We start from the raw sequence: 26319 nt of genomic DNA, 5'->3' as shown, positions 1-26319 counted from the left end.
TAGCTTCAGATAGTCACATAGCAGCCTTGGTGATTTTGGCCAGAAATACAGATTATCTCTGGTATCGCTTGTATTGTGAGTACACCTGAAGCTACAAGGTTTGGGTAATTTTTTTATTTTTGAAGAGTTTGTTTCACTGAATTTTGTTTAAAAAATGTGAACATATTAACTGTCTTTGATTGTTAGCCTTTTCCTTTTTTTAATGTATATATTTTTGTGTGTGTGAAATAAAACATAAGAGAAAGACAGAGATCAAAGATGTGAAATTTTATGATTTATCACAAAGCACATAGCCATAAAACTACCTTTTAGGAAAGAAACAGACATTGCCAGAATCCAGAAACGTTTTTTGTGCTCTCCTCAATCACTAATTGCTCCCTCCCCATAAAGGTAATTACTATCCTGAGTTTCATGGTAATTAGTTCTCTGCTTTTATCTAAGTATATTATCACAATTTTAATATGTGTATTTTCCACATAGATATTGATAGTAACAAAGATGAAGAGGATCAAGAAGAAGAGATGGAACTTGAGGAAGGTAGAATGCATCTTTATAATTACTAAGTTGTTAATTGATTATTACATTATTTTACATAATAAAAATGCAGGTTAATTTTAAGTAAAATCTAGAACATGCATTTTGGAGTATTGCTCATTTTGAACATTCTAGCACATTTGAAAATCTCATCTTGTAGGATTTGACATTTTGTTGTTTTTTATTATGGAAAAATTTACACAATTATGTATTTGTAAAGTCAAGGCACACAAAGTTTTGTTGATTCTTACTGTTCTGTATTCCTTTTAATTGTAACAGAAGAAACTACAAATATTTAATATTTTAGCTTTAAATTGCAAAAATGATTCTGGGATATGAAGTTTTGATTCGTTCTTAGAACAATTGTACTTTGTATATGTCTGTTTTAGATCATCAAATGTGGGTTTCTTTTTCTTTTTTTGCGGTGCTGTGGATTGAACCCAGGCCCTTGTGCTCGCAAGGCAAGCACTCTACCAACTGAGCTATATCCCCAGCCCGAATGTGGGTTTCTAGTAGCTAGAACAGTTTAACTAATCAAAGTTAAACTGAAAGTACAGATTTTATTAGAAACTACTCATTTAAAATTTGTGACAGCAAGTTGGTTAAATTTTACTTTCACTTAGATCTTATTAATAGTGTAAATGAGATTACAGGTTAACTTTTTAACTCTTTTCAGTCATTCATCATAGGCTTATTACAGATTATACTTTAAATTTATTAAATCTAGTTTTCTACAAATTTGTTAAGGAGGACATGTGTAATACAAAATACTATATACAGTTGGAAACAAAGTATAATATTCTGTACTTAAAAAATACTAAATCAGATTGCCTCCTTTTTTTAGTTAATACAAATTATCGTGGAGTTATTAGCATAGTGGTTAAGAATATGAGTTGTACAGTCGGAATGCCAGGGTTGGAATCCTATTTGTCAGGTTTATGAAATTAGTGAAGTTACTTTTTGTCCCTTTGCCTAAGTTTCTTTATCTATAAAGAGGGTCTAATAATACTACCTATCTTAATATAATTATTGAGAGGATCATAAATAGCATATAAATACAAAATTCTTAGCTGTCATCTTTATTATTAGTATAAGAAAATTATTTTATCAAATTTCTTGGATAGTAAATAAAGGCATACTTAAGAGGGAAAATCAAATCTGTTTCAGAGATCATTGAAGATCCTATTCCAGAGATGACCATAGAAGAACATTTGATTGCAAGAAAGAAGAAACTACAGGAGAAGAAATTACATATTGCAACCTTGGCATCTGCCGTACTGTCAGATCCAGAAAGCAATGTAGGTAGTATTAATTTCTTTAGGCTTTTCATATTAGATATAGCACAAATTTGTGATATATTAAGATTCTCTCGTTGCATACAAACAGGCACAAAAAAGAAAAGATAACTAAACATAGTAGCTGAATTAGAAAGAGAGTAGGCAAAATCTATGCTTAATCCTATTTCTGAACTTAATTGCTTTTGTAATCTTAGAAAAATCACTTAAACTCTCTTATTTTCCTTATCTTCAAATGAAAATATTGGACTTGTGGTAACTGTGAAAGTTATACACAATTAATTGTATTAGGGAGGAGGAACCTATTTGGGAATTTGCTTGACTGACTTATAGGGTTTTAATGAGAACATGGTACAGAGAAAAGAGTAAATTAGTTCATGAATATTTGTAAGTGGAAAATATGTTAAATGAGTGAAATAGACTCACAGTTGTAATGAATTTTCACGGGATACTGTGGATAGTGGTAAATTATTGATAGTTATAACATGTGAAGCTAAGAAACCTGAGGCTCAGTCTTGGCCCTGCTAAGTACTATTAGTGAGATTCTGGGTAAATTATTTTATTCATGACTCACCTTGATCTCTAAAAAGAAGGTAGTATCTACTTCAAAACTTTGTTGAATATAAATAAATATATAGGATGTCATATAAAATGATATTATTATCATTGTTATATTGGAATTCCCACTCCTGTTAATAGACTATTTATCTTTATAGGTAAAAAATCATTTGGATATGCTTTGGAGTAGTACTTATCTTTTTCTCATAAGGAGAGGGGACTATGTGTGGGAGAATCAGGGTGGGGCATTTGGAATATTTCTCACCTATATTGCCTGGTTTAATCATTACAAAACTATGGAGAAAAGACTTGTCGATCTCATTTTACAACTGAAGAGTTGAACCTTAAAAATCTCAGGTGATTTTTTTTTCTAGGTTTTACAGCTACTAGATTAGAATCCTGCTCTTTTAACTGTGGATCCTTATGCTCATTTCACACAATTTAAAGATAGCAAATAAGTATTGTATTTCCTACTCCCTGCTGTAGTAAACATTGTTGACCAACTAGGGCATTTGCTTTTTAAGATATCATTCCTGGGGCTGGGGAGATAGCTCAGTCAGTAGAGTGCTTGCCTTGTAAGCACAAGGCCCTGGGTTCGATCCCCAGCACCCAAAAAAAAAAAAAGATATTATTCCTGTACAAGTGATATAGTAGTTCATCAAAACAAGCATGTTAATTGAAACCAAATTTTTGCTTCTTTATTACATCATATAAATTATATTTGTATGAATCTTATTGGTATTATGTGGTTAGCTATGTAACATTTAATTTTTTAAATATTTTTTTTAGTTGTCAATGGAACTTTTATATATATATATATATATATATAAAATAGTCCTGAGAATCAAACCCAGTGCCTCATATGTGGCCAGGCAAGTGGTTCACTGAGCCCCAGCCCCATACATTTAATTCTTGATTTTGTATATGTGATTAATATATATTTGATGGCATATAGTCTTCCAAAAAGTTTTCAGAAAATAGGACACAAGTTTTAAGAAAATTCAGAATTTTTAAGATAGATAAATTAATAAATTGCAGCTATTTTTTATAACCTGCCTTTTTCTAACTGCTTTTATGACAAAAATCTTACGACCTTATAACTTTAGTGATGTATCTTGGTAAGATAAGCAGTGTCTGGAGTTTAGTATGGCTTGATTGACTCAGTCAACAGGTGAATTCCATTTATTGCACAAGGTGTAGGGCTGGGTTTTTTTGTTGTTGTTGTTGAGAATTGTTTTGCTCTGATTTTTCTAACCTCATGTTATTTCTTCAACAGATTAAAAAACTGAAAGAATTACGTTCCATGCTCATGGAACAGGATCCTGATGTGGCTGTTACTGTTCGGAAGCTAGTGGTGGTTTCTCTGATGGAGCTATTTAAGGACATTACTCCTTCATATAAAATTCGGCCCTTAACAGAAGCAGAAAAGTCTACTAAGGTAAAGCTAGATGTAATTACTGTATAAAATAAGCTGAAAAATTTGGAGAGTTAGAGATGGGAGAAATAGGATTTATCTTATTTATTCATATCCTCCCACCCACAGCACTGGGCATATGCAAGTCACTCATTTTATGTGCTAATTTTTGAATTTTAGTATTCTGATTTTAAAAAATTGTAATCCTTTTGGTCTTTTCAGATCCGCAAAGAAACCCAAAAGTTACGAGAATTTGAAGAGGGTCTGGTTAGCCAGTACAAATTTTATTTGGAAAATCTGGAGCAAATGGTTAAAGGTATATTAAATAGATCTTAAAAATATGTAAAATACATAACCTTGATCATGAAGGTGAACTCTTTATTCTGTGTTGTATAGTGAGAGGCAGGTATATAGTGTATGTTGAAAAGCAGAGTCTAGAGTCAGACTCCCTGGGTTCAGCCTGGCTTTAGTGATGGTTATCTATGTGATGGTTAAGTTTCTTAATCTTTCTTTATTTCAGTTTTCCTATCTATAAAATGGAAATAATAATAGCAGTTGCCTTAAAGAATTATTGTGAGAAGTATTGGAATTTATAAATATAAAATGCTTAGAACTGTGTCTGTCAGTCTTAAGTGCTATATTTTATTGGCTACTAGAATTAGTATTATTGTTGCTGTGGTCCTTTAGAAATAGTTGTGTATTTGTGTGTATTTGTGTAATAGTGTGTTGAATTTGTGAAGAGTTGGCGTTTATTGTGCTGTTGGTTTTTTTTTTTTTTGAAACAATAATCAGAAGATAGATACCTTGAAATGGATGTGAATGTCTTGTAAGTGAACTTGTAAATCAGTTGTTGAGATAATAAACTCTTCTATCAACCCTTCTTTTCTCGTCAGGAAAGGAAGGGCATAAGGAAAATTGGGTTTTGAATTGAAAAGAAATGTACTTGCCTAAATCAGTTACCTTTATTACTCAGTTTTTGGCCTAAAGATCACCCAGTTACTATCAGCTGGAACAAGACTGCCAAATCATGTTGGTTTGATAAGGGCATGAAGGTGGTGGAGCATAGTGGAGTGGCTGTGGCTAGCGTGGTTCTTGCATTTATGCTTTGGTGCCCCTACTGGAATTAACTTAGCCGTGTGTTGACCAGCACTGTCCAAAAGAAATGTAACATGAGTTACATGTCATTTTTTAAAAAGGTAGCCATTCTATATAAATAAAAGGTAATGAATTAATTTTAGTAGTAAATTATATATGTATCTAAATTATCATTTTGATATATAATTGATTTTAAAAACTAATGGGATGTTTTACATTGTCATCTTTTTTATCCTAAGTTCAGAATCAAGTATATATTGTATTTATAGCATATCTGAACATTTCAAAGACTCAGTTGCCACATTTTTGTAGCTAGTGGCATCTGAATGATACCATGCAGGTATAGACATTTTCTAAGCAGAACGAAGCACTATCAAGTCTTTTTAGTTTTTTAGACTGTGATCAAATATGCATTCATTGTAAAAGAAGCCAGTTTGTTTAAATTTTGACCAATGAGTAAGTAACTACATTTATCTTTTATTTAGATTGGAAACAAAGGAAGCTGAAGAAAAGTAATGTAGTTTCTTTAAAGGCATACAAAGGGCTGGCTGAAGTGGCTGTGAAGAGCCTATGTGAGCTGTTGGTGACCCTGCCTCATTTTAATTTCCACAATAACATCATTGTATTGATTGTTCCTCTCATGAATGACATGTCAAAATCGGTGGGTTGCTTTAAATGATTTTTGCTGTTATTCTTAACAGACCTTGAAATTTATTTTCCCCACAAAATTGTTTTGGAGCAATTATTTATGGTAAACTAATATCAATTTATTAAGTACTGTCTCTTTGATAAAATTGTTGGAACTAAGTTTAGTGTAGTGATTCTCAACAGGAGGCAGTTTTGTCCTCTAGGGAACATTAAGCAGTGTCTACAGATGTTCTCAATTGTCAGTACTATGGTGGTGGGGAAGTTTTACTACTGGTGGGTAAAGCCCAGGGAGGCTTTTTAACATCCTACAGTGCACAGGATAGTCCCATCACAACGAAAGATTATCTAACCCAAAATATCAGTAGTGCTTAGGTTGAGAAACACTGGTTTAGTGTAACATTTTATTTTTCAGATATCTGAAATGTGTTGTGAGGCAGTAAAGAAGCTCTTTAAACAAGATAAATTAGGCCAAGCTTCTCTTGGTGTAATTAAAGTGATATCTGGCTTTGTGAAAGGCAGAAATTATGAAGTTAGGCCAGAGGTAAGCCTTCCTTTTCTTACTTTGCATTTTATTCATTTTTAAATTATAGTTAATTTTTAATGGTTATGAGAAATTTATCTATTTTTTGTTTTGTTTTGTTTTTGTGGTGCCAGGGATTGAACCCAGAGCCTCATGTATACTAGGCAAGTGCTCTATCATTGAGCTAAACCCTTGGCCTGAGAAATTTATTATTATTATTATCTATTTATTTATATACTTCTATAAAGTGTTAAAAAAGTACTCAAAATACTGTAATGTAAGCACAGTTTACAGTTTGGTTATGTATATCCTTCTAGGTAGTTTTCTATGCAGATATATGTTAGCTTATATTTTAAAATAAAAAATGAGTTTATACTATGAATTTGTTTTGGAGCAATTTTCTTTTTATATATTGTGAACTTATATGTAGGGCTTTCTCATTCTTGGTAATGGTAACCATAATATTCCATCATATGAATATTGAGTCCCCTACTTATTAGACAACTGAGTTATTTCTGTATTTTTGCCATTACAGTCAATGTTGAAGAAAACATTTTGACCATATTTTTTTTCATATAATGTGAGTATTGTATGAATGGAATTTCTGAAGTATGTATACTGGACCCATCAGTTATCACAATTAAAAAACTTGAAAGAGAATGCCAGGGCTAGGGTTGTAGCTCAGTGGTAGAGCACTTGCCTCGCATGTGTGAGGAGCTGTGTTTGATTCTCAGCACCACATATAAATAAATAAGTAAAATAAAAATCTATTGACACCTAAAAAAAAAAACCAAAAAACGAAAAAAGCCAGATTGTCACATTGTCTTTCAAAAACATTCTGTTTATCACTTAGGTCCCAACTGCCTTCCCAATACTGAATGTTTCTATTTAATCTTTGTTAGTACAGTAGGTGAAAAGTTATATATATTGTATATATATTTATTTGTATATTGTTATTACTAAGATTTTGCTTCCATTTGTACATTTATTACTCATTTGAATTTTTTTGCTTGCTTGCATTTGGCAGCTTTTATCATCTAGTATTTATCTTTCTTAATGACTTGTGATGATTCTTTTAATAATCATTGTAAATACCTGTCATGTGCTAGACACTATCCTAGGCCCTAAGGATAAAATAATAACAAAAGAAACACAACTGAGTGGTTGGGTGTGTGTGTAGCCTTTGCTACATAGTAAGGATATTAAATATTTGTTAAATAGATTACAAAGTTTTCTTGGTTAAGCAGCCTTTTAATTTGCTTTTGAGCTTTATATATGAGGCTATGTTTTGTCGTGCATTTAGCCCGTGTACACCTTTAATCCCAGAGACTGAAGAGGCTGAGTCAGGAGGATCACAAATTCATAATCAGCCTCAACAACTTACTGAGGCCCTAAGCAACTTAGTGAGACCCTGTTTTAAAAGAAAAAATGAAAAGGACTAGGGATATGGCTTGGTAAAATATCTCTGAATTCAATCCCCAGTACCTATCCCTCCACTACCAAAAAAGAAAGTCTCTCCTTCCAGGTTTTTTTTTTTTTGTATGATCCAATTTCAGTGAGATGTCTAAAGGCAAATGTACACAAATAGAAAGCAGAGTATGGGTAGATTGGGACTGGTGGTCACAGGAGATCTTTTGGAATGATAAAAATATTCTAAAACTAGATTGTGATGATGGCTGCACAATTCAAAAAGTATATTTACAATTATTATTTCTTTCTTTTCTTTTTGGTACCAGGTATTGAATCCTAGGGATGCTTCACCACTGGTCCACATTCCAAGCCCTTTTTATTTTTTATCTTGAGACAGGGTGTTGCTAAGTTACTTAGGGCCTTGCAAAATTGCTGAGGCTGATTTTTTTTTTTTTTTTTTTTTTTAGTTTTTTTTTTTTATTATTGTATACAAATGGGGTACATGTTGTTTCTCTATTTGTACATGGAGTCAAGGCATACCATTTGTGTAATCATAAATTTACATAGGGCAATGTCGTTTGATTCATTATTTTTTTCCCTTCCCCCCACCCCTCCCACCCCTCTTTTCCCTCTATACAGTCTTTCTTTCCTCCATTCTTACAACCCTCCTTATCCCTAACTCTAAACCTAACCCTAACCCTGACGCTAACCCCTCCCACCCCCCATTATATGTCCTCATCAGCTTATCAGCTTTCACCTCTTTTGTGAGATTGATTCCCAAGTATTTTATTTTTTTCGATGCTATTGTGAATGGGGTAGTTTTCCTAATTTCTCTTTCTGAAGATTCATCACTTATGTATAAAAATGCATTGGATTTATGAGCATTGATCTTGTAACCTGCTACTTTACTGAATTCACTTATGAGTTCTAAAAGTTTTCTGGTGGAATTTACAGGTTCCTCTAAATATATAATCATGTCATCAGCGAACAGGGATAGTTTGAGTTCTTCTTTTCCTATTCGTATCCCTTTAATTTCTTTGGTTTGTCTGATTGCTCTGGCTTGAGTCTCAAGGACGATGTTGAATAGAAGCGGTGAAAGAGGGCATCCCTGCCTTGTTCCAGTTTTTAGGGGGAACGCTTTCAGTTTTTCACCATTTAGAATGATATTAGCCATGGGCTTAGCGTAGATTGCCTTTATAATGTTAAGGAATGTTCCCACTACCCCAATTTTTTCTAGTGTTTTGAGCATGAAGGGATGCTGTATTTTATCGAATGCTTTTTCTGCATCTATTGAAATAATCATGTGATTCTTAACTTTAAGTCTGTTGATATGGTGAATGACATTTATTGATTTCCGAATGTTGAACCAACCTTGCATCCCTGGGATAAAACCCACTTGATCGTGGTGCACTATCTTTTTAATATATATTTGTATGCAATTTGCTAAAATTTTGTTGAGAATTTTTGTGTCGATGTTCATTAAGGATATTGGTCTGAAATTTTCTTTCCTCGATGTGTCTCTGTCTGGTTTAGGTATCAGGGTGATATTGGCTTCATAGAACGAGTTTGGTAGGGTTCCCTCCTCTTCTATTTCATGGAATAGTTTGAGGAGTATTGGAATGAGCTCTTCTTTAAAGGTTTTGTAGAACTCGGCTGAGAACCCATCTGGTCCCGGACTTTTCTTTGTTGGTAGGCTTTTGATGACCTCTTCTATTTCATTCCTTGAAATTGGTTTATTTAAGTTGTGTATGTCCTCCTGGTTCAGTTTAGGTAATTCATATGTCTCTAGAAATTTGTTGATGTCTTCGAGGTTTTCTGTTTTGTTGGAGTATAGATTTTCGAAATAGCTTCTAATTATGTTTTGTATTTCACTCGTGTCTGTTGTGATGTTTCCTTGTTCATTCCGAATTTTAGTAATTTGAGTTTTCTCCCTCTTTCTCTTTGTTAGTGTGGCTAAGGGTTTATCAATTTTATTTATTTTTTCAAAGAACCAACTATTTATTTTGTTAATTTTTCCAGTTGTTTCTTCTGTTTCGATTTCGTTGATTTCAGCTCTGATTTTAACTATTTCCTGTCTTCTACTACTTTTGGTATTGGTCTGTTCTTCTTTTTCTAGGGCTTTGAGCTGTAGTGTTAAGTCGTTTATTTGTTGATTTCTACTTCTTTTTTTGAATGCACCCCATGAAATAAATCTTCCTCTAAGTACTGCTTTCATAGTGTCCCAGAGATTTTGATATGATGTGTTTTTGTTCTCGTTTACTTCTAAGAATTTTTTTATTTCCCTCCTGATGTCTTCTGTTATCCATTCATCATATAATAGTGTATTATTTAATCTCCAGGTATTGGAGAAGTTTCTCTTTTTTATTCTGTCATTTATTTCTAATTTCAATCCATTATGATCTGATAGAGTACAAGGTAGTATCTCTATCTTCTTGTATTTGCTAACAGTAGCTTTGTGGCATAAAATATGGTCTATTTTAGAGAAGGATCCATGTGCTGCTGAGAAGAAAGTGTATTCGTTCTTTGTTGGATGGTATATTCTATAAATGTCCGTTAAGTCTAAATTGTTGATTGTGTTGTTGAGATCTATAGTTTCTTTATTCAATTTTTGTTTGGACGATCTATCCAGTGGTGAGAGAGGTATGTTAAAATTGCCTAGTATTATTGTGTTGTGGTCTATTTGATTTCTGGAATTGAGAAGGATTTGTTTGACATACGTGGATGAGCCAATGTTCGGGGCATAGATATTTATGATTGTTATGTCTTGCTGATTTATGCTTCCCTTAAGCAGCATGTAATGTCCTTCTTTATCCCTTCTGACTAGTTTTGGTTTGAAGTCCACATTATCTGAAATGAGGATGGATACTCCAGCTTTTTTGCTGTGTCCGTGTGCATGGTATGTTTTTCCCCATCCTTTCACCTTTAGTCTATGGGTGTCTCTTTCTATGAAATGAGTCTCTTGCAGGCAGCATATTGTTGGATTTTTCTTTTTAATCCAGTCTGCCAATCTGTGTCTTTTGATTGATGAGTTCAGGCCATTAACATTCAGGGTTATTATTGTGATATGATTTGTATTCCCAGTCAATTGACTCATATTTGTTTTTGACATGATTTGGTTTCTCCTTTATTTGGCTATTCCTTTAGGCTAGCGCCTCCTGTTGCTGATTTGCATCGTTGTTTTTCATCTCTTCCTCATGGAATATTTTGCTGAGAATGTTCTGTAATGCTGGCTTTCTTTTTGTAAATTCCTTTAGCTTTTGTTTATCATGGAAGGATCTTATTTCGTCGTCAAATCTGAAAGTAAGTTTTGCTGGGTATAAGATTCTTGGTTGGCATCCGTTTTCTTTCAGGGCTTGGTAAATGTTGTTCCAGGCCCTTCTAGCTTTTAGGGTCTGGATTGAAAAATCTGCTGATATTCTTATTCGTTTCCCCCTGAATGTAATTTGATTCTTTTCTCTCACGGCCTTTAAAATTCTGTCTTTATTTTGTATGTTAGGTATTTTCATAATAATGTGCCTTGGTGTGGGTCTGTTGTAATTTTGTATATTTGGAGTCCTATAGGCCTCTTGTACTTGGTTTTCCATTTCATTCTTCAAATTTGGGAAATTTTCTGATATTATTTCATTGAATAGATTGTTCATTCCTTTGGTTTGTTTCTCTAAGCCTTCCTCAATCCCAATAATTCTTAAATTTGGCCTTTTCATGATATCGCATTGTTCTTGTAGATTCTGTTCATGATTTCTTACCATCTTCTCTGTTTGGTCAACTTTGTTTTCAAGATTAAATATTTTTTCTTCAATGTCTGAGGTTCTGTCTTCCAGGTGTTCTATCCTATTGGTTATGCTTTCTATGGAGTTTTTAACTTGGTTTATTGTTTCCTTCATTTGAAGGATTTCTGTTTTTTTTTTTTTTTTTTTTTTCGGTATCTCTAACTCTTGAAATGATCTCTTGCTTCCCGTATTTGGTCTTTTAACTGTTGATTGGTGCGATCATTTAATGCCTGCATTTGCTCTTTCATCTCCCCCTTCAATGCCTGCATTTGCTCTTTCATCTCCTCGTTTGCTTCCCTGATTGTTTTAATTATGTACATTCTGAACTTCCTTTCTGACATTTCTTCTGCTGTGCTGCATTGGGTTTTATTGATATAGTATCTAGGTTTGTTTGGGACATTTTCTTCCCTTGTTTTCTCATATTGGTCAGCTGTCAGTGGGACTCTGAGATATTGCAGATTTCCTCTATTGGCTTATAGTGTCCCTGTAGATTTCCAGAGTATCACCTCCCAGCCTTCAGTAGCCTGAAGTCTTGGAGTAACTTGATAATGCAGTGCTTCCGAAGAAAGCTGTCCCTAGCCTGCTACTGGTTCCAGGGCTTGGAGCTGGCTCTGTGCGGAAAGACTCTCACTGGGGGACCTGCACCGCGCAGCTGGCCGTGTGGGAGGAGCCCACCACCGGAGTGTGGAAGGCTACCTGGGGAAGACTCTAGCTCCCCTGCCCTGCTCTGATAAGCCACCTCTATCTGGTCCTGCCACCCAGGCCGAGCTTCACCCAGTTGGGGAGACTCACCCCTTGGCTCTATTTTAGTCTGAGTCTCTCAATGCCTCCCCTCTTAACTCCTGGGTTCTGGAGCGACTGGAGATGCATTCACCCTCTAGGCCGCCATCTTGGATCGCCCCGTGGAAAGAGCCTGTGGCCGGAGGAGGCAGGGCCACCTGGAGAAGTCTCTGGCTGCCCTGCCCTGATCCCAGAGGCTGCTTGCGGTCGGAGCTCTCCGTTGGCTCGGGAACTTGTGGCTAGCTCTGTGTAGAAAGGCTCTCACTGGGTGGTCTGCTCCGAGAAGGTAGCCTTGAAAGGCGCCTCCTGCCGGAGGGGGCCGGGCTGCTTGGGGAAGTCCCTGGCTGCCCTGTCCTGGTCCCTGAAGCTGCTTGCGGGCCGGAGCTCGCCGTGCTGGCTCCGGGACTTGGAGCTGGTTCTGTTCAGAAAGGCCTCCTTCCAGGTTTTTAACTTTTATTTTTGTGTTAAATACTTAAGCTATTTGATGTGTGTGTGAGAGGAGAGAGAGAGAGAGAGAGAGAGAGAGAGAGAATAGTATAATATATACTTTTAATATATATAATAATATCTGTTTAACATTTATTTATCCACTTATTCCAACACCATTGTCCTTTTTCTGCTGATTTAAAATCCAGATGATTTATTATATACTAAATTCCTACACAAAAAATTTTATTTGTTGGGTCTGTGGTTGTAGCTCAGTGGTAAAGCACTTGCCTAGCATGTGATAAACTCGGTTCAATCCTTAGCATGACATAAAAATAAATGAATAAAGGTATAAAAAACAAAGTCATACTTTTTTAAAAAAAATTTATTTGTGAACTCTTTGTTGATTGAATCAGTCCTCTTCAAGTACAGGGCTACTTTAATTTTTGTAGCCTTATATCATAGTATATTTGGGTATATGGTAGGGTAATATTATTCAGAATGGGCATAATTAATGAAAGATATGGATCATATCCTTTCCTCCCAAATATTAAAAAAAATTTTTTTTGTAACTCCAGATAGTTTAGAATCAGTTTTTCACTTCCTCCTCCTGCAAAACCGAGAATCTGATTGAAATTGGTTTGTTGATGTCTGGATTGGCTTAGGAGGATTTAAGTATTTACAGATTTTTTTTTTCTACTCAGGAATATCAAACTGGGTACTATGTCATAGCCCCATAATCCCTGCTGATTAGGAGACTGAGGCAGAATGATCACAAATTCAAGACCAACTTGGGCAACTTAGTGAGACCCTTCTCAAATAAAATAAAAAGGGCTGGGATGTCAGGTGGTAGAGTGCTTGCCTAGCATGTGTGGGACCCTGGGTTCAATTTCCTGTACTACAGCAGGAAAGCCAGCCCTTTTTATTTTGAGATATATATGGTCTCACTAATTTGCCCAGGCTGGCCTTGAACTTGTAATCCTCCTGTGTCAGCATCCCAGATAACTGAGATAACAGGTGTGCTCCACTATGCCTGGCTGACTTTTATGTTCTTAAGTGAAGTTTTATAGTTTTTTCATTTGGGTCTTACATATTTTTATTAAATTTCTTTTAATAAAGTTTCGATGGTTAAGTAGATATTTTCTACTTAGGTGTTTTAGTTCCCTATTTCATAGTTGTCCTTTACTGTCAAATTCCCTGCTTCCTTAAAACTAGATTTCTGTTGAACCACCAAAATGATAACTATTAGGTTTAAGTAAAAGAAAATCTTAAGAATTTTTACTCAATTTTAAAGTGATTAGTTAATAAGGCTTGTACATGAAACTCAGCCATAGAGAAACTCTTTCATTTTAGTGATACTAGAAAAAAAACTACATCCTTTTTTTTTGTTGTTGTTGTAGTGGTGGTGATGGTGCTGGTCATGGAACCTAGGGCCTTTAGCATGCTAGTTAAGCATTTTATCACAGAGCTAAATTTCTAGCCCCCTAAAAGCCACAACCTTTAATTTGAACTTACTTTTCATTGGTGAATGATATTAGCACCTAAAATACCTGCAAAATATTAGAAATTGTTCTTTTTAATACCTAGAATGGCCCAGGTTTCCACTTTATGCCTTAAGTTATTGCTTGATTTCATTCTGAGCTTTTAGCCCCGCTATCTGAAATACTCAGCTTTCTTTTAAATGTTCATATTGGAGCATCAAAATAATACAAACCTTTTGTTTTCAAATATTTGTTCCAGGAATGCTGCTGTGACTGAGGGTAATTTCTTCCAGAGAAAGTTTAATATTTTAAGTCTTTTTATTCTTTGTGTTTAAATGTAAGAATGGTTGCTGTAGCACATAAAACATCAATTTTCAAATTGGTTTCTGGATCTTTGAATGACTTAAGGTAATAGTTCTCATTTTGGTCTGTGGACCAACGTGAGTTGGAAATTAGAAACACAACTGGGACTTGATGCCATACCTACTGAATCAGAAATTCTGGGGATAGGACCTAGCTATCCCTAACATGTCTTCTGGGTGTTTCTGGTGCTAGCTAACATTGGGAAACCATTGGTTTAAAGGGAAATAAGTTGTCTTTGAATTAATAACAGTAGTTTTCATGATTTTTTTTTTATTCTGAGAAACACATGAAAATTAGTATTATTAACTGCAAAACTGAAATAAGCTGGGTAAATTAAAATCCAGGTTAGAAATATATCTTAATTTATATTTCCTCCATGTCCAAACCTTTTTTTGTCCTGCTTACTCTTTTTTTTTTTTTTTTTTTTTTTGGTACTGGGGATAGAACTCAGGGCCTTGCACTTGCAAGACAAGCACTCTACCAGCTGAGCTATCTCCCCAGCCCCCCTGCTTACTCTTTGTAATCTTCTCTACTGATGTAAGTTTTATGTATTTAGTCAAATATCGTTGTCCACAAATAAGTGAATATGATTAGCAAGATGATAGTGGAATTCTGTGTAAAATGTGATAAAGGATGCTTGAAAGTGGTTTTGCATGTGGGGAGGAAATAACATTGTTAAATGCTTATTTTTTTCTATATAAATTTTTGAGGATGTAGATATTAAGCTATATATTTGTATTTTTTCCAATATTAGATGTTAAGAACATTTTTGTGCCTAAGAATCAAGGAAGTAGAAGTAAAAAAAGATACAGAAGATATTAATAAACCAAAAAAGTTCATGACTTTCAAGGAAAAGAGAAAAACTCTATCAAGAATGCAGAGAAAGGTTTGGTTTATTTCCATTTTTATTTTATTTAAGTGTTATTTTACTTGATCTTCTGTTACAGTTATAGGTACAAATGAATTATAGTTAAATTATAAATATAAAAATTTCAAAATCTGGGAGTGGGGTATGGTAGCATGTCACAGTTACTTCGGAGATTGAGGCAGGAGGATGCTGTAGCCCATGAGTTGGAGGCCAGCCTGGACAACATAGCATGACCCTGCTTAAAAAAGAAACAAAGCAAAACATTTTTCAAAACCTATTTATTTTTTATTTGTTTTAGTACTGGTGATTGAACCCAGGGGCACTTTACTGCTGAACCACATCCCCAGTCCTTTATTAAGTTTTTAAAAATTTTGAGACAGGGTCTTCCTAAATTGCTGAGGGTTTTGCTGAGTTGCTAGCGTGGTCTCAAACTTGCAATCCTCCTGTCTCTGGTAAAAACCTAGTATTCAGAGAATTTTAGTTTTCCCAATTATTACGAGAAATGTTTTCTCCCATCAGTTTGAACTGACAACTGTTGACAAAGAGAACAGTAGGTGGAAAGGTATTTTTGCCATGTGAGCTTTTTATTCTTTTTGCTTTTTAGATTGATTTAGAATCATTGTGTTACACAGATTTTTTTTTTTTCTTCTTAAAAGGATGCATTCATGTGAAGATAGGAGCCAAGTGAGCTTCTGTTAATTGAATCATTTTTCTTAGTTGGTTAGAATTCCTGCCCTTTGTTAAACATGAGTTGAAATTCATTTCATTGTTATTTACTGAGACATTGGAATTTTTTTTTCTTTTTTTTAAAGAGACAACTAATATCTACCTTAGAGGATCATTACACAGTTTAAATGAGATGATGTATGTAAAGCATTTAAGAGATCATAATAGTGGATATGATTTATAAACAGTAGTGGTTACCATCACTAAATTCATTGTCGTTATCACTTAACACAACATTTCTAAACAGTTTCTTAGGGGTATGAAATTGCTTATAAAAAAGAAACAAAAAGTAATTTCGAAGGTTCTCCATGACTGAATAGATCTTCATACATTTTGAAAACATGACAGAAGTATCAAAATAGACTTAATTATAAACAAAGGAAGATAAATATATTAAGATGGTATTGTTTAAATACTTAAATTGGATATCTGTGGGGGTCGGAAGAGACAAAGACTCAACAAACATGGGAGGTCTTTAACATTTTCTTAATGAGGGAGTAAAATTTCCTCCGTCAGTTCCCTGTGCCTCAGGCAGCTAAGCAACATTGTTTGCTGCTCTTCCAACCTTAGGAAGTAGGAAAAAATAAGATATTTTATTGAATTTTTAAAAATAATATCTGGTTTTATGTATTATATGTGAAATATGATTGGTAAGAATTATTGATGATGGACTTCCATGTTAAAGATAAATATTTAACTCTAGGAGTTATTTTTGCATTCAGTGTATGTTCTTTATTATTTTTTGAAAATTTTAATTAAAATTATAGAAAATGATATTGTATCCCATTATATCCACTGTTCAGAATGAACAAAAATTAATAGATTTACTTCAGTTTTATTCTTGAAATGAAAGAAACCATTGGAAACTGGGTATTGTGGCATACACCTGTAATCCCAACACCATGGGAGACTAAGGCAGGAGTATCTAGAGTTCAGGGCCAACCTGGACAACACAGCAAGACCCTTTTGTAAAAATAAATAAGTAAGTAAGTAAGTAAGTAAGTAGGTAAGTAGGTAGGTAGGTAGGTAGGTAGGTAGGTAGGTAGATAGGTTTTCTTTCTAGTGTTGTTCTTCTGCCTTCCTCTCAGGAGGGAGCCACCATTATAAATTTGGTTTGCTTGTATATTTGTTCCATGTTTTTCTACTTTTGCTTATATTTACATTCATAAATAATATGTGGTCTTTAAAAAATATTTATTCATTTATTTTTCCTGTGCAGAATTTGTGTTTTATGTGTTTTAAACTGGTACTTTATAATTATACATAATAGGATACATTATGACATATTTGCACAAGCATATAACAGAATTTGGTCAATTTCATTTCCCAGAACCACACCTTTTTCTGTTTTCCTCCCTCACCTAGTTTTCTTCCTCTACTCTACTGATTCTCCTTCTAATTTCTTGAGTCCTCCCTCCAGTATGTGGTCTTCTATGTGTTTTATAATGTTAACACCCTGCCTACTTTTTTTCACTTAGTGGTATATATTCTTACTTTTTTTCCCTTTCTATTTTCAGTGGAAGAAAGCAGAAGAGAAACTAGAGCGAGAGCTTCGGGAAGCAGAAGCTTCAGAGAGTACTGAGAAAAAACTTAAGCTAGTAGGTAGTTTCATATTCTCTTATGCTTTCAGAATGTTTCGTTAAATGATTTTAACCTGGAAATTATTGTTTCAGTCTGTAGGTATATAATTTTGATTTATGTCATGAAGCTTAGGTGATTTTTACAATGTCCAAGAAACTGTCACGTAATCAATACCAGTTGTATGAAGTCACAAGATGTGTATTTTCATTCTATTTTGTTAAAGTTCCAAAGATTAAATTATGGGGAGAGGTGATAAGGGGAAAGGAAGATTTAGCTTTGAAAGTCACAGTTATGCTAACTCAAGGAAAACATACCAGGTTATCCTAAAATGATTTTGTCTTTTTCCTCTGCCAGCACACAGAGACTCTGAATATGGTGTTTGTAACCTACTTCAGAATATTGAAGAAGGCCCAGAGGTCACCTCTTCTGCCAGCAGTACTTGAAGGTCTTGCCAAGTAAGGGCTGTGTAGGTTGAAATCTTTTAGATTCCTTATAAATAGATGAGACCAATAGCCATAATTTTAAATAGGATTTTCTCATGATGTCCCAGTGTTCTCAGTTCTCATTCCCTTTTTGTCACCATCTTTTCCTTAAACTGTTCATAACAGTTGGCTTTTTTTGGTTTTGTTATCTCAAACGTTTTATTTTTAAAATCTTCTTAACTCCTTCCTTCTGCTTTGTACATTACAGGTGTCTTTAAGATACAGCTCTCTGTCCTTTGTTCTCTTTGCACTGTATAGTCAATTATCTAGTGACTGATAATGGGTGGCTCATGCATAAGGCTCATAAGTCTATTTTATCCCAGCTTGCACATCATTTCTCTAATCCTCTGTAATATGTTTCTGCTAAAACATATCTTTTTATACATTCTGTTAACACTAATTACCTTCTTGGAGAATGTGAATGAGAGTAATGGTTGTCATGATAGCTTTCCATTATTCAATAGGAGGTGGTGTCCTGTAGAATATTGTTAACCATTAAAAATAAAAGGTGAACTACATATGCAGTTTACCTCTATTAAAAAGGTAAAAACATCCAAGTGAAATGTATTTTATGGAATTAGATTTACCTAACATTATTTTAACATAAAATTTTATTAAGTATTAGATTGTTGGCATTTTTTTTTTCCACAGAAGTGTAGGATTTATTTAAATGAGAAGAAGCTGAATTCTTGTCAGGCAAGCGGGGAGTATCTGATAGCAGGTTGCCCTTTTAAAAATATGTCCTTGAAAACTAGTGTGTGTTACAAACTTCTCATACATCTCCATTTAGATCAGCCACATTTCACGTTTCTACTAGTCTTATGTAGCTAGTGCCTACCACTGTTGGGTAACACAAATTTAGAAATAGAAATAGGACTTATGGCTGGAAGATATAGAAAAGGCAAGTTCTGTTCATCATAAAACTTTCTAAGGTCTGAAGGTGTTTGGAATTATGTTGTATTTCCTTATAAGTTAATGTCCTCATCCTTGAGAATTTTCAAAGAAAGGCTAATCAGAGAAGGGATTATTCCTACATTATGTCAAAATGTGGTATTTATTTTTTTAATGACCAGTATCCTTATTTGAGTTTTTTAAAAAATAATACCTGTTTAAGAAGTCCAAATAATACAGAATATAGACTTTAAAATAAGTTCCCTTTCTTGTACATCTATGTAGGTATGTTTGCCTGCCTTAACACAAATGGAATCATGCTACAGTGTCCTGTAATTTGACTTTTCTTTGTATCTTTCCATGTTAGTACATATAGATGACTTGAGTTTTTAAGTTCTTAATACTCCATTCATATCCATTTTATTGATATGAATATTGATTTAGCCTTTCCCCTGTGTTACTGCTTGTGTATATATCTTATGCACTTGGGTGCATCTATTACCAGGACAAAGGGTATACTCATCTAAAATACTGATAAATAATGCTAAATGGCTTCCCAGAAAAATGGTACTAATAGACATGGAATATCACTTCTAAAGTTTCATTTCTGTGATCTCTTGTTCCAAGATTTATGTAGCATCAAAATTCTTTATTAGAAAGGTACAGTGGTGCACTCCTGTAATCCCAGTGGCTTGGGAGGCTGAGGCAGGAGGATCTTGAGTTCAAAGCCAGCCTCAGCAAAAAACAAGGTGCTAAGCAACTCGGTGAGACCCTGTCTCTAAATAAAATACAAAATAAGGTTGGGGATGTGGCTCAGTGGTTGAGTGCCCCTGAGTTCAATCCCTGATACCCACCGTCCCCCCAAAAAATTCTTTATTAATATTGAAAAGTATCTTGACTTTAGCCAACTTTAGTGCCTAATAATTTATAGTATACAGAGTAGGCTCACATTTAGTAGCTCATATGATTCTCTTTAATCCTATTGTTATTCTCAGTTATTTCTAGAAATAGAAGCATAAAACAGTCAAGTTACAGTCTAGGGTCATATAGGTAATTAGTAGCAAGAGCCTGAACTAAACACCAGGTCCAGTATTCTTCCCATTTTATCTTTGAAGTTGTCATAGGGTCTATATGATTTTTTTTTTTTGGGTGCTGGGGATTGGACCTAGGGCCTTGTGCATTCTAAGCATGAACTCTGTCATTGATCTATGCTCCTAGACCTGGGTCTTATAAATAACAGAATCTTCCTTTCTCTCTTCCTACTACCTGTTTTCAGGAAACTGATTCTGCTGGCTCCTTTGTGACTTTTCATACTGCTAGAAATACTGCTAGAAACCTAGTAAACTTTCCCCAGGGAGTATGTTTGCTCTTAGCAACTTCTAAGGACAGAGTGTTTTAAAAATATTTTTGATCTAATTAGTGCTTTATTTATTCCTGCTGAGCAAAGTGTCCATTAGTGTGTGAATCATTGAAAAAGCTAATCGATTAATGAACAGTATCAATGATCACTATAAAATCTATCAGAGCTAACATTTTAAAATAACAAGTATTAAAAATACAATTTTAAAGTCAAGCTTAATCTTTACCTACTTAATTTCTGCTTTTTGATCATTCTTTAACTAAGTTTTGTTTGATTTTTAGGTTTGCTCACCTTATAAATGTGGAATTTTTTGATGATTTATTAGTAGTTCTTCATACTCTCATTGAGTCTGGTGTAAGTAACTATTAATGAATTACTTTAAAATTTTTTTAAAAAATTTTTTATTGTCAGTGAACCTTTATTTCATTTATATGTGGTGCTGACGCTCGAACCCATTGCCTCACACATGCTAGCCAAGTGCTCTTCAACTGAGCCATGACCCCAGCACCAATGAATTACTTTTTAAAAGATATAAATGGTAATTATCATTATTAATACTTTTTCTTTTCCTTTTGAAGGACCTAAGCTACCAAGAAAGTCTTCACTGTGTTCAGACTGCTTTTCATATTCTTTCTGGGCAAGGTAATTTATTTTCTTAATCAAGTTTGTTTGCTTTATCTTTGGAGGATGTACTTACCTAATGTGTATTTGTTGTCATTTCAAAGGTGATGTTCTAAATATTGATCCAATGAAATTCTATACACATCTCTACAAAACACTGTTCAAATTACATGCAGGTATGTATGTTTAAGTAATATTTCCTTAATACATGTTTATTTTCTAAGTATATACTAGAATTATAGTCAATGAGAAATTGGAATGGGTACCTAAAATACTGGCCTGCCAGTGCACACATCTGAATTTAACCTTATGAAAGACTTGAAGAGAGAATAATTTTTGGTGGTTTTTTTTTTTTTTTTGGTACAGAGGATTGAACTTAGGGCACTTAACTGGGTTCACCCTTAACCCTTTTTTATTTTTATTTTTTATTTTGAGACAGGGTCTTGCTAAGTTGCTCAGGGTCTCACTTAGTTACTGAGGCTGGTCTCGAACTTAAAATCCTCCCAAACTTTTGGTATTGATTGGAAATGCGGTCAGTACAGACTTCTGTGTCTCTTAGCAGTATAGTACTTCTTCGTTGGTTAAGGAAGTGATTTGGAACGGGTATAGCAATTCATCTTGATTTTAGTTGTTTTTTCTGGAGTTCAGTGAAGTTGCATAATGAAAAAGTAATGAGAAGAGCCCTGAAGAATGTATCTGTGTTTTAGGTGCTACTAATGAAAGTGTTGAGATTGTACTTCAGTGCCTTGATGTCATGCTAACCAAGCGCAGAAAGCAAGTTTCTCAGCAGCGAGCTCTTGCCTTCATCAAGCGTCTTTGTACCCTTGCTCTTCAGGTTCTTCCAAATTCAAGCATTGGCATTTTAGCAACTATCAGAATATTAATGCATGTAAGTACTGATACAAATGAGGAGAGCTGAGTTCTTATAATACCGCAGTGACATTTTGTTTGTTTGATATGTCTTTTTTCCTCTCTTATATTATTTTAACCTCAAAAGTTATTCACACCTGGGTGTAGTGGCCCATGTCTCTAGTCCTAGCTCCTTGGGACATTGAAGCATGGAAGCGGGAGCATTGCTTGAGCCCAGGAGTTTGAGGCCAACCTGGGCAACACAGAGAGACCCTGTTTTATTAAAAAAGTCAGAGAAGAAAGATAATTCACACTTGTAACAAGATCAGGTGATAAAAGAAGTACATAAAATTACATACGGAAAGGATTTTGTATCTGCTGACGCTTCTCAGAGGTATCATTTTTATCACTAGGTGTGTATCCATCCTGTAGACTTTTTAAAATTTATGTGTAAGTACTTGTACTGCACACAAAAACCAATGATTTTTTTTTTTAATGGAAAGGAGATTAAGGGGATTATGGATACACTTTTTTTAGAAAAATGGTAATGGATACAGTATAAATATTCCCACTTTATCTCTTTAATAATTAAGGTTTCTTTAGTTCTTTAACAAAGACTTATATAGTTCTTACTATGTGCCTGCTACTTTTATAAATGCTTTACAAATATTGATTCACTTAACTTTTTTTTTTTTTTTTTTTTTTTTGTGGTACTGGGGATCAAACTCAGGGCCTTGTGCTTGCGAGGCAAGCACTCTACCAGCTGAGCTATCTCCCCAGCCCCTGATTCACTTAACTTTTATGACTCTGAGGTAGCTGCTCTTATCATTTCCATTTTATAGGTGGTAAAACAAGTCCAGAGAGTACCTTTTTTAAAATGACACTACTCTTAAGTGTTAGAAGTGGCATCCAAATTTAGGTAGTCTTTTATACTTCTTTGTAGTTTTCTTGATGAACATAAGTTACCATTATTACTACTGTTAACAGTGATGCTGTATTGAATATATGTGTATTGGTTGTATTTTTGTAAGTCTTAAATGTGGTTGGAGAATAGAAAGAATATTCTGTTTTCTTTTGCAGGACAATTTCTTTTCAAAACAAGACATTCTTTTTGTAATTTTTTTCTCTTTCTATAAAAACTTAAATGATTTCTTATTAAAGACCTTATGCTTGTACTCTTAGACAGCCACAAATTCAAATGAAACTCGAGTACAGACAAATGAGATTCTTTAAAGTAACAATATTAATTTATTAATTCTCCTTTTTAATGTGATTTTTCTGTAGACTTTCCCAAAAACAGATCTACTGCTTGACAACGAATCTCAGGGAAGTGGGGTTTTCCTCCCTGAGTTGGATGAGCCCGAGTACTGCAATGCTCAGAACACTGCTCTGTGGGAATTGCATGCACTCCGGGTAAGAGTGGCCCTGTTTATTTTTTCTTCTTTTGTGAGCTATAATTTTTCAGTTTCCTCAAATAGTTACTATTGTCAGAGGACTTACTATATTTTGTTCTGGGAAATATCTCTTTTAGAATTCCTATTTTAATATTGCTATTTTGCTCTTGCTATTCTTTAATTTGTTGAGGTACATTCTCTAAGGCAAAAGAAAATAATGACAGTTTTTGTATTGGATCTTATCTAGAGATACTTTAGTAGGCCACATTTCATGATTTCACCTATGTCCTACAATGTCCTTGGTCCTGCTGTACAGAAAGCATTAGAGTGAGCCTTGTGAATATAGGAGTATCAGGTAAGCATTCAGAAATAGGAATTACTTTTTAATATTTTTTTATACTGTAAAAGCAAGACTAAACTATGTCACTGGTATCTTGGTCACCAAACAGATTTGTGTTTTGTTCTGTGAGCAAAAATAATATTCTTTCTGTAGGCATGTGGTTCTAATAAATTACTTACACATATGTGGGTTTTGTTTTTTTTTTTTTTAAAGATTTTTTGGTTTTATTAAAGAAAATCTTTGTTGCAGCTAGTGTTTTCTAAAGTACTGACCTGTGCAAAATGTCCTGTTTTCCTCTTCAGAGACATTACCATCCCATCGTGAAGAGATTTGCAGCTCATCTGATTGCTGGAGCACCTTCTGAAGGCTCTGAAGCACTCAAACCAGAGTTGAGCCGAAGGTAATATTTAGCATTACTTTGTTCTTTTTCTTTTATGTTTTCTTTGCATTGTGAGAGATTGAATCCAGAACATTGCTTTATTGTAAGACTACAAAATCCAGAGGCTTGAAATGAAGATTAGTGGTAGAGCACTTGCCTGCTAGCACATTCAAGGCCCTGGATTTGATCCCCAGTACTTCAGGAGAAAAATTAGAAAAAAGAAAACTACCAAAATTCATCTGTTAGCTATTTACTTTAAAAAGTCTATACTAGAGGGCTGGGGAGATAGCTCAGTTGGGTTCGATCCCCAGCACCGCAAAAAAAAAAAAAAAAAAAAAAAAAAGTCTATACTATAAAGTACTAGATTATAAAATGTTAAGTGCAAGTTGGGGGTCAGGTTTTTGTCTCACTTCATATTCCTGAATTGTTCTACAGAGAAAACATGCTGACTCAGGAGGCTAAGGCAGGAATATTATAAGTTTAAGGCCAGCCTGGACTACTTAGTGAGACCTTGTCTCAAAAATTAAAAAAAAAATAAAAAAGGGACTGGGAGTGTACCTCAGGGGTAAGAATTTGCTTAACATGCGTGAGGCCTGGGTTCAATCCTCAATTCTGCATAAATCAGTGAAAAAGTATGCTGGCTGTGATTTTTGTTTGGATAAGGACTTAAAATTTTTTTTTTTTTTTTAATATCCTGAAAAGTTTCACACATAGAAAAGTTATAAGAATAGTGTAGTGAAAAGTCTAATCAGAGTGAGCTTCCTTCTTTTTTTTTTTTTTACCCCCAGTGCTGGGGATCCAGCCCAGAACCTTATTAGTGCACTGAGCTGCATTGCATACTCTCTTCTTCTTCTTTTTTTAAGTGATTCTGCTATGGTAGAAAATGGAGAAAATGAGGAAAGTGATAAAAGAGGTGTTTTGGAATACTGCCACCCAGAAAGACAGTAGTCTCATCTCCCAAGGGTACCTTTTAATCTATAAGAAGCTCAGATGGGTACTTCTAGCATCCACTCTGTGCTTCTAGATGGGAAAATGGTCTCCTAAATGAAGTTTCTTTTCCTCCAATATTGTATTTTGGAAATATTCCAAAGTTGTTAGGAAATATTTCAGTTATACAGAATAGGAGAGAAAATGGTAGCTATTTTTGTCTTAGTTCATTTATGCCTGCTTTAGAAAAATATATGATACTGAGTAATATATAAAGAACAGAAATTTATTTTCCCAAGTTCTGGAGACTGGGAAGTCCAAGATATGGCACTGGCAACTTCCATTGTCTGACCTGGGGCCTTGTTGCATCCTATGGAGGAGTGGAGGAAGGGCAAGCTATGCAGAGGCTGTGAGAAAGCATCGATTAGGAGCCATCAATCCCTCATTTCCTTATCAGCCTATCTCAATACTATCATGTTGGCCATTAAGTTTTGATACCTGAATTTTGCAGGGGAAACATTAAATCCATAGTACTTTACAGTGTCTCCAGTATTTAGAATTAACATTTTGCTGTTTGTTGTTTTGCTATAGATTTTCTCCCCTGTAAGCTTTTGTTAAAAAATTAACAAATTTTTTTTCTTTCTTTCTTTCTTTTTCTTTCTTTTTGGTACTAGGGAATGAACCCAGGGAGTCTTTCTCACTAAGCTACATCCCCAGGCCTTTTTACTGTTTTATTTTGAGACAGGATCTTGCTAAGCTTCTTTTGGCTTTGCTAAGTTGCTGAGGCTGGTCTTGAACTTGCAAAATTTCTTGTCTCAGCTTTTCAAACTGCTGGGAATACAGGCATGCACCCTCACACCAAGCTAGCCTTCTGATTTCCTTAATTCAGATATTACAGGTGACCTGCAGCTCAGACTTTCCAGAGTTTGAACAAAATTGAATTAGTTGCTGTCTTTTGAATATTGGAAGAATTCACCTTTAACATTTTCAACTTCTGAGATATTAGACGTGGTGACTTTGGCCTGTATTTTTACATGGCAGTATCAACAGTCAAGTTACTATTCCCTCTACAAGGGTTTCATAAACTCTTTCCTTCTGGCTAAGATAATCTTTGACTGTATTAAATAATGTCCATTTATCTTTTTCTTCCTTCTTACTTCCCAACAGCCCCTATCTCTCATCCCTTAGCCTTATATTTTAGAAGTAGGAAAAAAGAGAAAATTCTTTGTTATTCTTTCTTTTTAATGATCATTTTGTTATATTTTCATTAGCGATCCTCAACATTTTCCTCTTTAATACCAGTTTTCCTTTTCTGGAGGAAGATGAGGATTGGGTTTATCCTGAAGGTTTCTGAAAGGAGATACATATGTGGCGCTTTTCTGGAGAAGAGATTGGGTGTGAGCTTAATTGGACTTTATGGGCCATTTCATGTCTCCTTTGGGGAAAGTGAATTAACTTCAAGTCAGTAAGGGTTCACTTACATGACATGGATTATAGATATGTTTTCTGTCTTGAATGTCCTGTCCTTGTTTTTCATCCAGATCAACAGCTGAAGAGTTGAGCTTTATTTGAAGTCTGTGGGGGATAACACCATGCTCCACTTTCTG

The 26319-nt window shown here is 34.5% G+C and overlaps 1 protein-coding gene across 1 annotated transcript in view; it reads left to right on the top strand.

The window, feature by feature from the left end:
* The window catches only part of Noc3l (NOC3 like DNA replication regulator), a 32766-nt gene that overhangs the window by 5118 nt on the left and 1329 nt on the right, over positions 1–26319 (top strand). Inside the window, exons 5-19 of the mRNA XM_047553364.1 lie at positions 481–537; positions 1702–1832; positions 3664–3825; positions 4024–4117; positions 5382–5557; positions 5957–6085; positions 15049–15180; positions 17406–17486; positions 17824–17924; positions 20484–20556; positions 20781–20844; positions 20928–20999; positions 21531–21712; positions 22957–23085; positions 23709–23806. Coding sequence (XP_047409320.1) covers positions 481–537; positions 1702–1832; positions 3664–3825; positions 4024–4117; positions 5382–5557; positions 5957–6085; positions 15049–15180; positions 17406–17486; positions 17824–17924; positions 20484–20556; positions 20781–20844; positions 20928–20999; positions 21531–21712; positions 22957–23085; positions 23709–23806 — 1681 coding nt within the window. The remainder of the gene's footprint in view (positions 1–480; positions 538–1701; positions 1833–3663; positions 3826–4023; positions 4118–5381; positions 5558–5956; positions 6086–15048; positions 15181–17405; positions 17487–17823; positions 17925–20483; positions 20557–20780; positions 20845–20927; positions 21000–21530; positions 21713–22956; positions 23086–23708; positions 23807–26319) is intronic.

This window comes from Sciurus carolinensis, chromosome 5 (assembly GCF_902686445.1).
Source record: "Sciurus carolinensis chromosome 5, mSciCar1.2, whole genome shotgun sequence".
NCBI lineage: Eukaryota > Metazoa > Chordata > Mammalia > Rodentia > Sciuridae > Sciurus > Sciurus carolinensis.
The sequence above is the reverse complement of the archived record's forward strand: the minus strand, read 5'-3'. Positions and strand labels throughout refer to the sequence as shown.